Genomic DNA, 12,680 nt, shown 5'->3' on the forward strand with positions numbered 1-12,680 from the left:
CAGAAAGGATGTTTGGGGACTCGTCAACTGAGGTAGTATGGGCTGAGGTTAGAAACAGGAAAGGAGAGGTCACCCTGTTGGGAGTTTTCTATAGGCCTCTGAATAGTTCCAGAGATGTAGAGGAAAGGATAGCAAAGATGATTCTCGATAGGAGTGAGAGAGACAGGGTAGTTGTCATGGGGGACTTCAACTTTCCAAATATTGACTGGGAATACTATAGATGGGTCAGTTTTTGCCCCGAGTGTGCAGGAGGGGTTCCTGACACAGTATGTAGATAGACCAACAAGGGGCGAAGCCACATTAGATTTGGTACTGGGTAATGAGCCCGGCCAGGTGTTAGATTTGGAAGTAGGTGGGCACTTTTGTGATAGCGATCACAATTCTGTTATGTTTACTTTAGTGATGGAAAGGGATAGGTGTATACCACTGGGCAAGAGTTATAGCTGGGGGAAAGGCAATTACGATGAGATTAGGCAATATTTAGGGAGCATAGGATGGGGAAGGAAACTGCAAGGGATGGGCACATTAGAAATGTGGAGCTTATTCAAGGAAAAGCTCCCATGTGTCCTAGATAAATATGTACCTGTCAGGCAGGGAGGAAGCTGTAGAGTGGGGGAGCCGTGGTTTACGAAGGAGGTGGAATCTCTGGTCAAGAGGAAGAAGGCGACTTATGTTAGGATGAGATGTGAAGGCTCAGTTAGGGCACTTGAGGGCTATGAGGTAGCCAGGAAAGACCTAGAGAGAGAGCTCAGAAGAGCCAGGAGGAGACATGAGAAGTTGTTGGCGGATCAGGGTAAACCCTAAGGCTTTCTATAGGTATTTAAGGAATAAAAGAATGACGAAAGTAAGATTAGGCCCAATCAAGGATAGTAGTGGTAAGTTGTGTGTGGAATCAGATGAGATAGGGGAAGCGCTAAATGAATATTTTTTGACAGTATTCACTCTAGAAAACGACAATGTTGTCGAGGAGAATACTGAGATACAGGCTACTAGACTAGGTGGGATTGAGGTTCACACGGAAGAGGTATTAGAAATCCTTCAGAAGGTGAAGATAGATAAGTCCCCTGGGCCGGATGGGATTTATCCTCGGATCCTCAGGGCGGCCAGGGAGGAGATTGCTGAGCCTTTGGCATTGATCTTTGACTCATCATTGTCTACAGGCATAGTGCCAGATGACAGGGGAAGCACATTTGCTATCCTCCAGTTCAAGAAGGGGAGTAGAGACAACCCTGGTAATTATAGACCAGTGAGCCTTACCTCAGTTGTTGGTAAAGTGTTGGTAAGGGATAGCATTTATAAATCATCTAGAAAAGAATAAATTGATTACGGATGGTCAGCACGGTTTTGTGAAGGGAAGATCGTGCCTCACAAACCTTATTGAGTTCTTTGAGGTGGTGACCAAACAGGTAGATGAGAGTAAACCAGCTGATGTGGTGTATATGGATTTCAGCAAGGCGTTCGATAAGGTTCCCCACAATAGGTTATTGTACAAAATGCAGAGGAATGGAATTGTGGGAGATATAGCAGTTTGGATTGGAAATTGGCTTGCTGAAAGAAGACAGAGGGTGGTAGTTGATGGGAAATGTTCATCGTGGAGACCAGTTACTAGTGGTGTACCGCAAGGGTCGGTGTTGGGTCCACTGCTGTTTGTCATTTTCATAAATGACCTGGATGAGGGCGTAGAAGGATGGGTTAGTAAATTTGCAGACGACACTAAGGTCGGTGGAGTTGTGGATAGTGACGAAGGATGCTGTAGGCTGCAGAGAGACATAGATAAGCTGCGGAGCTGGGCTGAGAGGTGGCAAATGGAGTTTAATGCAGACAAGTGTGAGGTGATGCAATTTGGTAGGAGTAACCGGAAGGCAAAGTACTGGGCTAATGGTAAGATTCTTAGCAGTGTAGATGAGCAGAGAGATCTCGGTGTCCATGTACACAGATCCTTGAAAGTTGCCACCCAGGTTGACAGGGCTGTTAAGGCGGCATACAGTGCTTTAGCTTTTATTAATAGAGGAATCGAGATCCAGAACCAAGAGGTTATGGCGAAGCTGTACAAAACTCTGGTGTGGCCGCACTTGGAGTATTGCGTACAGTTCTGGTCACCACCTTATAAGAAGGATGTGGAAGCTTTGGAAAGGGTGCAGAGGAGATTTACTAGGATGTTGCCTGGTATGGAGGGAAGGTCTTACGAGGAAAAGATGAGGGGACTTGAGGCTGTTTTCATTAGAGAGAAGAAGGTTGAGAGGTGACTTAATTGAAACATATAAAATAATCAGAGGGTTAGATAGGGTGGATGGGGAGAGCTTTTTTCCTAGGATGGTGATGGCGAGCACGAGGGGGCATAGCTTTAAATTGAGGGGTGAAAGATGTAGGACAGATGTCAGATGTAGTTTCTTTACTCAGAGAGTAATAAGGGAATGGAACGCTTTGCCTGCAACAGTAGTAGATTCGCCAACTTTAGGTACATTTAAGTCGTCATTGGATAAGCATATGGACGTACATGGAATAGAGTAGGTTAGATGGGCTTGAGATCGGTATGACAGGTCGGCACAACATTGAGGGCCGAAGGGCCTGTACTGTGCTGTAATGTTCTATGTTCTATTAATTGACCTCAGTGCAATTCTGCCAAGTAGAGACAGTTGATAAATTACCTATTTTCCCATTCTATACAAGCTGACGGGGAGACATCCTTCTCTCAATTATACATTCAATTTGAGCACTTAATGTTGTGGCAATACAAAAGTTTAATATGTTGCTTCAGCAGAATGTTACATTAAATAATTCAAGGCCACGATTCCGATCAATGTCAATTGCCTCTTGCTGCACAAAAATAAACATTACACTCCATGCTGTTTGCGGACGTCAATCTAGTGCAGCTAACATTGGACATGCTTCACTCTACTCTTTACCTGTGGTGCTACACCAATGACAGAAGTTCCAGCTGTGTTTTATTCCACACTGATGCAGCGTTATCAGTTTTTTCTCAGCACGTGCATAACATATTGAAGTTGCTTTTATCATTATATCTACACATAATCTATTCCTATCTAGCAGTGTTTGACACCTTTCCAACTTCGAGTCACACACTCAGCCAGGAGTGCTCTGTACTTCTTGCTGAAGTGTAAATCCAGGGTATTTCCAGAACTTGAATCAACACAGAATCCCTAGTGTGGAATCTGGCCCTTTTGCCGGAAGAAGCCCACACAGACACGGGCAAACTCCACGGAGACAGTCGCCCGAAGGTGGAAGTGAACCCGCGTTCCTGTTGCTGGGAAACAGCTGTGCTAATCACTGAACCACCATGCCACTCCACACTTCAATTACTTCAAGAGCCCACCCAGAAAACAGGGGGCTATTCTATGAAAACAATAAAATTGGACTACATAGTGCATCTAACCCAATTACTTTAAAAATTCCATCTCCCAAGTGGCTCAAGCACAGCTCTGGGCATGCAGTCTGTTTAAAGATAGCAGCCTCATACCAATTTCTGACCACTGTCAAGACAACACATAAATATGGCTGAAGATGTAAAGGTAGCCACCACATGAAGTGAAACATCTACAGAATATCATTCCTAAAAATGCAAAAGCAAACTTTAAACAATAATGCTTTGAATAGGAAAGAGGCAAGTCCAAACAGCGTGAACTATAATCTCATAATTTCAAAAATATCAAGGGGTTGATGATCCCTTGCTCAATAGCAAGCCAATTCCTGGAGAAATGCCCCAAACTGCAGGTACACTACACAAAGTCTGGGGTTAAAAACCTGATTTAACTTTAATGGAATATGTTAATGGGACTGAGGTTCTTGCATGTGCCAATGGGCTAAGTATCTGTGTGTACTGACCTGGGTAGTAGTCTGTTGCTACACTTGCAAAGGAACTGACATGAAACCAACATCTGAAAGTACAACCAATGAGGCAAGGGACAATTGAATCTCACTTCTATATCTCATGATGCAGCACATGTACCATGGTGTCAATTCATAACAGGTTTCTCCAAAGTAACAGGTTTTGTTGCCTCTGTTTGAATATGGGGAAAGTGGGGGTGCAGAGGAGGAGGTAGTATTGTGGGAGAATACGATGAAAGCATGAAGTAGGACCTGTACGCTCAGACAGCATTCACTGCCAAGTTTCTGCTGAGATTTTTATTTACATTAGAAGTAAAAGGCAAAGCTGTCACAGTCTTACCAGACCACAGAGCTGCTCAGCTGGTGCAAGAATTGAACCCACGCTGTTGGCACCACTCTGCATCATAAAGCAGCTGTTCAACCAACTGGGCTACGAGAAACTATAATTCTGCCTCGATGGCAATGGTGTCTCTGGGATATCATAACTATCTGCTCCAATATACCATCTCCTTAACAAGTGGAATTTAAGGATAGAGAAACAGGGCGAATAGAGTTAAGTGGACTGAAGGGAGGAAGGCAGAAAGCAAAAGAACAAAAAAGAACAGAAAAGCAATATGACAACCAGCTGTTTTTGACTACTGTTGCATAGGTCTACAGGACATTAATGAGTAAATGGAAGGACATCTTGTGAAATGCATAAACACTCTTCGTTATATACTTTAAATCAAAATTATTTTCTGAAATAAACATAATTTGCATTTAAGTGGCAAAACAGCCTTGCATCTTGAATACAAGAACATAACGAAACCTGTAAGGAGTGCAACAAAATCTAATATTAAAAAAAACTGCCAAAGACAGTAAAACTAGGAACAAATCACCAGTTGCCAAGATGACATGCACAGATGCATTTATTCCCTGTCGAGGTTCCAAGATTGACTGCCATGAGGTGAGGATATGCAGCCTGCTGATGATGTGATTTATGATTAAATTACCAACCTTGAACAGCAAAAAGTACTCATTTAAAGAGCAAATTCAGCAATTATGTGACATTTTACACTATTAACATCAATGGAAACCAACAGGGGAATGATGCAAATCATCCAGCACTTCAAGGGGAATTTTTTTCTCTCCATTCTTTCTTAAATCACGCAGTAAAATCATGCTATCGGCATGAGCGCACAAGTGTTTTACATCAAGTACAAGCTCACTGCTAATTTCAACTGGAAACATTTGGGTACTGAAGTCATGTTTCATTTATGCAAAATTTCATGATGCAAGCAATCTTGATTGTTGATTGCATAAAATGACTGAGCAAAATCACCAGAGACGTATAGAACTAGACCTTCCTTGAAGGAACTAGACAGAATCTGGAAAATCTAATGAATTTAAGAGGATTGACACTTGAAGTACAAATGTTAAAGCAACCTCTTGGCTAAAACACATAGATGAACATTTTCACACAAAATAAATTTTAAGGTTCCAAACAAAGTGACTTGGGAAAACAAGAAACTTGCACAACTGAAATTAACAGCATAAAAAGATTGCCAAGTCCCATTGAGAAAAGCAGCTATGTTACTGAACATCTGTTACTCACCGCTAGTGTATCAAGTGCATCGATCAGAGTTAAAGAATAGTTCCCAAGGACATCATTAATGTTTATGTTTGAACTAGAAGGAAAACAAAATCAATTAACAGTTCCAAAGCATAATTTACCCAAGTAGTTTGTTATTGGGCATATGAACAGAGTTTGTCATCTATAACAAGAAAATTGTCAAGTTCTTCTCCTTACGCAGGGAATGTTATTGATGATGTGGGTGAAGATGATTGGTCCTAGGTCACTACCTGAAGAATTAGGGGGCCCGTGGTGCAGTGGTCACGTGCCTATCTGAGCCCGGATGCCTGGGTTCAATTCTGACCTGCTCCAGAGGTATGCAATAGCATTTCTGAACATGTTGATTAGAACTCGTGACTTTGCATGTCCAATCAGTGGAGAGTTTTCTCTTCTGATATCCATCGAATGCCAGCCTTGGTCACATGCAACCTTATTGCGAAGGGCTTACCACCACCTGTAAAATTCAGCTTTTTTTCCCCCCCACATTTGAAACAAGGCTGTAATGGGGTGAGGAACTGAATGGCCCTGGCAGAAATCAAACTGAGAATCAGTGCCAAATCAAAAACAGAAACTGGAGAAACTCAACAGGTCTGGCAGTATACGAGGAGTGAATGCAGAATTAAGTCTTTGGGTTCAAAGACCCTTCTTCAGAACTGACTGTAGCTAGAAAAGGGTTGGCACTTATGCTGAAGATTCTAGAGTGGTCGAGTTACTAATAGGTGGAGATGGAGCCCACAGAACAGCATTAGGGCAGACAATGGAGTGGGTAATCACATCCCCTCCCGTGTCAGCGCAGTTCTGGAACACCTTGGTCGACTCGTCCTCCATTTCCAATGCCCCCCTACATTAAGTCCAAAAATGTGCAGGCTAGACGATTAGCAGAGTTATAAGGGTAGGTCTGGATGGGATACTTTTCAGATGGTCAGTGTGGACTTGATGGGCTGAATGGCCTGCTTCCACGTGCTAGGGATTCTATGATACTGGACATATCTAAGCTATTTTCCACATTGCTGGGTAGTGATCAGTGTTGGAGCTATACTGCAACAGCTTGACTCAAAGCATATTAAATTCTGGGCTACAAGTCTTCATAAGTTTCCTTATGAGGACTTCTGTGACAAGGATGTTGTTTCCTGTTCTGCAAACTGAGTGGAAGTGGACTAAGTTTAGTTACACGAACACTGCTTTGAAAACCTAAACATTACTAGCATCAACACAAATGCTTAAAAATTGTGGGGAGGAAAGGTATTTTTTCAATAGACTGCTGCTGTCAGAACTCCAGTAGTCAAGCGACGCAGACCAAAAGCCAGAAGGTGGAGCTCAGCTGCACAAGTCATTTTGGTCAAAAGTCAGCTTGAAAGGACACGGGTGTAGTTTTGCTTCTATTTCTTATGCATTTAAAGACGGCACGCACCTGCATAGAACCACAATTGACGATAAAGATCAAACAGTTTTTCTTTCTAAAAGCATCATTGGTACACGCATCTGAAAAGCTATTTGAAAGCTACAACCAAGTCAAATGTTAAGTTATTTCTGTAGCACATCATTTAAACAGTCCAGCAGGGATTTTCATAGTAGCAGTGAGTATTCACTTTAAATTCCAATAAATGTGGCAATATGAAATTGCTTTCCAAAGTACCTTATCTGGTCAATAGCTATATTTATGTTCTCTATCTGAATTCTATCTTTACGTTTACGAAAATGGAGACATTTATCCAAAGACCGACTAATGTTCTGTGTTCAAATCCCAGTTTGCCAACTTGCCTTAGATCCCATGGGCATTACCTTTTGGACCAGCCTTGCATGTGGAATCTTGTTTGAAAGAAGTGACAATGGTTGTCATGCTAACTATTACTAATGGCTAGCTTTATCTTCTGATGTATTAATTGAATTCAGATTCCACCAGCTGCTGTAATGGGATTTGAACCCAGAACATTAGCCAGTCTTTGGATGAGTTTCTCCATTTTCGTGTAGAATATTCAGCCTTACTGGTTTAGCAGGAAGTTCCTCAACTCATCAACCAAACTCCTATCCCTTTCTCATGCTTAAGTGAAGCTAATCTGAACTATTTGCATATTAGACATCAGCGATTTTGGCTCTTTTCAATTAAACCAAGTAAACGTAATCTTCTAGTCACTTGTAACAATACCTTTTGGGCAGAGCTAAGTGGCATTGTCAGGGCAGGTTAAACAATTGCTCAACACCACCTCAACGAAAGCAATTGAAAACAGTTTCTGTATCGCATTCACTATCACCAACTGAAAAATTAATCGGCAGGCCAGAAGTCCATACAAAAACATGACAAAATTTGCTACTTGTATGGCATGGTACAAAATTTTTCCCTAATTCAGTGGATTGAGAAAGACACAATTCACAATTAACTTCTACATTAGAGTTTAAATGTTCAAAAACATACCATTCTCACAATTAAAAACTTCAATTGCAGCAAAAATTAAATTTTCTTCACAAAGTTAAAAGCTCAAACATAACAGATGGATGTTATTTTGAATATGTTATATTCAATGAACAATTAATACTGTGCCCATTTATGACACTAAAGTTTGTAGGATTTCCACCATTAAAAAGGTTTTGCTATTTGATTTGTTTAAGCACAGCTGCACTCCTAAAATGAGAGCTGATACAAGGAACAAAGTTACAGAAAGCAGGAATAGAATCCACAACGAGACAGGCAGAAAGAAGCCCAAAAACACACCAGATCCAAAGTTGATTACAGCTACTCAGAGAAACATTCCTTCACAATCTTTACAACTCAGACATGCTTTGGTTAACCAAAGGTGTTTGTGAAAACCATTGCTTTAAAATAGGTCTGAAATACCTGTACGCAAGCAACAATAAAAAAAAAATCACTGCTCTAAACTCATTCTGCCTTCACCTTTGCAATTAGGTCAATAGGACCAGTTTGGGCCAAAGGACGTGTTTTAGTGCTGTAGACTCTGACTCCTCATACACGTTAAAAAATGTACTAGGATCTCAGTTAAACGTACCATGAGCATTATTTGCATTTTTCTGTTTCAATTCAACTGAATGCATCTGAAGCGTTCATGCAAATAAAAACAATGCTTGCTCACCACAGAACAGACAACAGCTTTAGCTGCTCACTAATCAGTTATATCACGTAGCTAACCTACAGCTGAAATAAACTGTATACCAATACTGCTTGTACAAACTACAGGAGTGTTGAAATTGAAAACAAAAAAAAAAGCAATCGCTGGAAAAGCTTCTATTTGATGCTGAAATTAAAGCTGGACGAGTTACTGGAAAGATACAACAGAAACATGAACATTTAAAAAAAAAGAAAGTGCAGGAAGGAAAAGTGCAACTCAACAAAAAAAAGGTTTCACAACGTAAGAGTTGCAGCAAACCGGCTGGAATGTCACAGCAATTGTGGAACAAGTTCCAACACACGGTCGCAGAAAGGGACAATCACACTAGAATACTGAGGCTCCTCAATCATACCAAGTTATTTTTAAGGTTATTAGGACAGTGGGCAACCAAACCCCTCCGTGGTCATCCTTAACACACCTAGAATCCATATCACCTTTCTCCACGCTGTCCTCACTACCCTTTTTCCCCTCTTGCCTTCCTCCCGCTCTTCCTTCAACTGATTGCCCCTATCTCCAGTGTCTACCTGCCCTGGTCCCTGTTACCACCTCTCGCTTGTTCGCCTTCACCCCCCCACCCCCGCTCTCTTCTTCCCCGAACCCCACCTTGGTCCCACCTCTCCAGCCCGCACTCACGGGTTATCGCGGTCGGGCCCTCGGCCCCGGCAGTCGATGGGGTTCAGCTCATCCTGGGGGAAGGCGTGCTCCATGTAGTTCTCGTAGCCGAAGTAGAACATCCGCAGGGCGGCCTCCTTCATGCGGCGGCGCTGCGGCTCGGGGAAGGCGCTGTACTTGCGGCTGTACTCCCCGAAGCCGTCCAAGAAATTGTAGCCGGGCCCGGCCGGGCTGGAGGCGGCGGGGCGCTGCCTCCGACACATCATCGGGTCACCGCCCGCCGGCCGTCGCTTGCCCCAGGTCTGGTCGAACCAGGAAGGCTTCCCGCTAGCCCGATGCCGCGTCGGAGCCTCGGCCTGTCGTACCACGCTCAAGCCGAGCCGGAAGGGCACCAAGTTCTGGTAAAAGCCCAGGCTGGGCCCGAAGCCGAACAGAAGCCAGAGACTGAGGTGAAGGCCCAGCCGCAGCAGCAGGAGGCCCAGCACTATCGAGCGCCATTGCATTCTCAGACTGCGGTGGCCGCATTGCCTCAGCGGGTTGGGGGGCGGGTCTACTCCCAACGCCCGCCCCCTAGGCCCACCATTGGACAGTCATCCCAAGAATCGCTCGCCTATTGGTCTGTGTTCGTGTCAGTCGGACACATCTTTGTGTGTACCGTCCGCGCCTCCTCAGATTGCGGCCAATAGACATACGGAGATTTGACATTCCACGCTTCCATTGGTCGGCCTGTGAATCAATTCCCCACCTTCCTTTCACACCACCCACTGTCACGATATGACCAATGCAATGGCAGTTCTCTGACGTGCTAGTCGTTTATTGGTCCAGACACATGTCAATTTCACACAAGCCTGGGATGATCAGAGCTTCCTTCATCCGACAACCGACTCAGATCTGACGAATAGGAAGGGATCCTTCGTCATGGCGATTGGTGCACGGGTTAATTCACACGTCAATCACAATTACTCTGAACGTGGTGACATCCCAGTGTTTACCACTCGCCCCACCCCTCCATCAAAATCTGACCAATGAATAGTAAGGAGGAGGAGGAGGAGCCGCCCCCGTCACCGCACAACCGGAAGAATCAACTGGTGGTCAGTCCACAAGCAGAGATAATAAGCGCTGAAGCCGGAGATGACAGAGCGTGGGGTAGACGAACACAGGAGACCAAGCAGCGTCAAAGGAGCAGGAAGGTTGATTAAAAACCAAGAGAACTGTGGCTGCTATAAATCAGGAACTAAAACAAAGTTGCTGGAAAAGCTCAGCAGGTCTGGCAGCATTTGTGGAGGAGAAAACAAGAGTTAACGTCTCGGGGCCGGTGACCTTTCCTCAGAACTGATGGCGGCTGGGAAAACGTCAGTTTATGCGCAAAAAAAAAATAGGGAGATGATGGGGAAAGAAAGAACGATATTCACTACCTCAACGATACGATAGCGCGCGAAGAGAGAGAAAGACAGTGGGACGGACGAAGGAGTTGCTAACGATCAGGCTGGCAGAGTAAATAGTAGAGACTAACAGGGGTGTGTGTGTAATGGCACACTACGTGGTGATAGGGGGGGCGGGGGGGTGAGTTTAGCCCTTAAATTTATTTAACGCAGCTTAGAGGCGGCGAGCTGTCGGGTCCCGAACGGGGCTTTACTGAAACAAGCCAGAGATAGATGTTGTCCAGAGAGCAACGTGGTGCATGAAAGTGGCAGGCAAGAGGTAGCAGAACAGCGATAAAGCAATCGCCCAGTCTACACTTTGTTTTCGCAATGTAGAGGAGACCATATTGTGAGCAACAATTTGCAGTAGACTAGGAAAGTTGATGTTTCAAGTCAGGACTCTACAGATTCCCAGAAGGGCTTCTGCAGCATCGTGGACGTTGAGTAGTTTTAGCAACTTGTGTCTTCACTTGTTCTTTATTTCTGATGTAGTGGGAACAAAGTAAACAACGTGGTCATTCTCTGCGAGCTTGTTGTGCACGTACACATTTATAGAACTGTAAAGTCATCGTAATTCAAAAGGACCAGAGTGTTACTCTCGCATTAGAGCGCTACTACTGGTGGTTGTTTAATCAGAGGGTCACCTTGCCTTACAGAAGCAGGGCAAGACCGCAGCCAGGCTTGGAGCTGAAGCCCTGTTGATGTTACTCTGCACTAAGCTAATGTATTAGAACCTAAGTACACCAACAGCAACAACATTTGACAAAGAAAGCAGCTGCCACCCATCACTCCCAGCTACCTCTTCACGTGAGCAGAAATATGGAAAAGATGCAGTATAGCACTAAAATGGGCCAAATGGCCATCATAAATACCAGACCACATCTCGATTATGTGACGACATTCATCAGAATAGGGTGGTAAGGCTGCTACGTAAATGTACTGATTTCTCAATAGAAATGCAGCATATCAAAAACAGATCATTAAACTCAAACAAGACAGATGAGTTGATGTTGACCATACTGAATACAAACCTTCAATAAACCATAGAACCCCTACAGTGTGGAAACAGGCCCTTTGGCCCAAACAAGTCCACACCAATCCTTGTGCATCCCACCCAGACCAATCCCTCTTCTACCCACCTAATCTACAGACCCCTGAACACTACGGGCAATTTAGCTTAGCCAATCCACCTCATCTGCACATCTATGGACTGTGGGAAGAAACCAGAGTACACGGAGGAAACCCACGCAGACACAGGGAGAATGCGCAAACTCCACAGAGTCACCCACGGGTGGAATTGAACCCAGGTCCCTGGCGTTGAGGCAGCAGTGCTAACCACTGAGCCACCGTGCCACCCATGTGTCCGGTCAATATTATTGTTACCGCAGCGAGTGGTGAGAATGTACTTTAGGGTTACATGCAGGAGGTTTGACATTAATCAGTGTTACAGTGTCTGTCTAGTTTTTCTGTACTCTATGAATTTCAGTGTTTGAAAATCTCCAAATGCTCTTGCCAAGGTAAAACTATGAAGATAACATAAATGGGAAAGTTTCTCATTCTCTCATCTATCACCATTCACACCACCCTCACCCCCCATCCCAATTCTTGTACAATGTCAATTAACCCTCCCATCAGTATTCGGAGTCAGCATTAACTGGAAGCCTAATTGGTACACCCACATAATTGTCATGGCCACTTAGAACTTAAAAGACTGGAGTGTTCTGTTGCAAGTGACTCACCGACACTCCAAAGCCTCCCATCACCAAAAACACATAACTAATATGTAAATTTAGCCAGACGGATAAGGTTGGCACATGCAGATTCTCAACACCATCCACAACAAAATAATCCTTAATCAGTTAATCAGTTCAAAGACTAATGTAAGCATCTAGTGCCGTTATCATACACTTTGGGGCTGCATTATGTCCAACTGCAGGAATGTACAGCAGCAGATTATCCAGGTCGGCATAATTTCAAAGCCACTACTTCCATCATGTAGCAAGACTTGCAAACATCACCTCCATACTCAAGCAATGGTCGCTGGACCCAAAACAGTAACTCTGATGT

The 12,680-nt window shown here is 43.9% G+C and overlaps 1 protein-coding gene across 2 annotated transcripts in view; it reads right to left on the minus strand.

Annotated features, from left to right (window-relative positions):
• edem1 (ER degradation enhancer, mannosidase alpha-like 1) overlaps positions 1-9,723 on the minus strand; it is a 39,972-nt gene extending 30,249 nt beyond the window's left edge. For both annotated transcript variants that reach the window (XM_048547614.2, XM_048547613.2), the window contains exons 1-2: positions 9,214-9,723; positions 5,441-5,513 (exon numbers count right to left, since the gene is read on the minus strand). In XM_048547614.2, coding sequence (XP_048403571.1) covers positions 5,441-5,513; positions 9,214-9,695 — 555 coding nt within the window. In that variant the 5' untranslated portion in view covers positions 9,696-9,723. The remainder of the gene's footprint in view (positions 1-5,440; positions 5,514-9,213) is intronic.
• Between the last annotated feature and the right edge of the window lie 2,957 nt (positions 9,724-12,680).

Source organism: Stegostoma tigrinum, chromosome 11 (genome assembly GCF_030684315.1).
Source record: "Stegostoma tigrinum isolate sSteTig4 chromosome 11, sSteTig4.hap1, whole genome shotgun sequence".
Taxonomy (NCBI): Eukaryota; Metazoa; Chordata; class Chondrichthyes; order Orectolobiformes; family Stegostomatidae; genus Stegostoma; species Stegostoma tigrinum.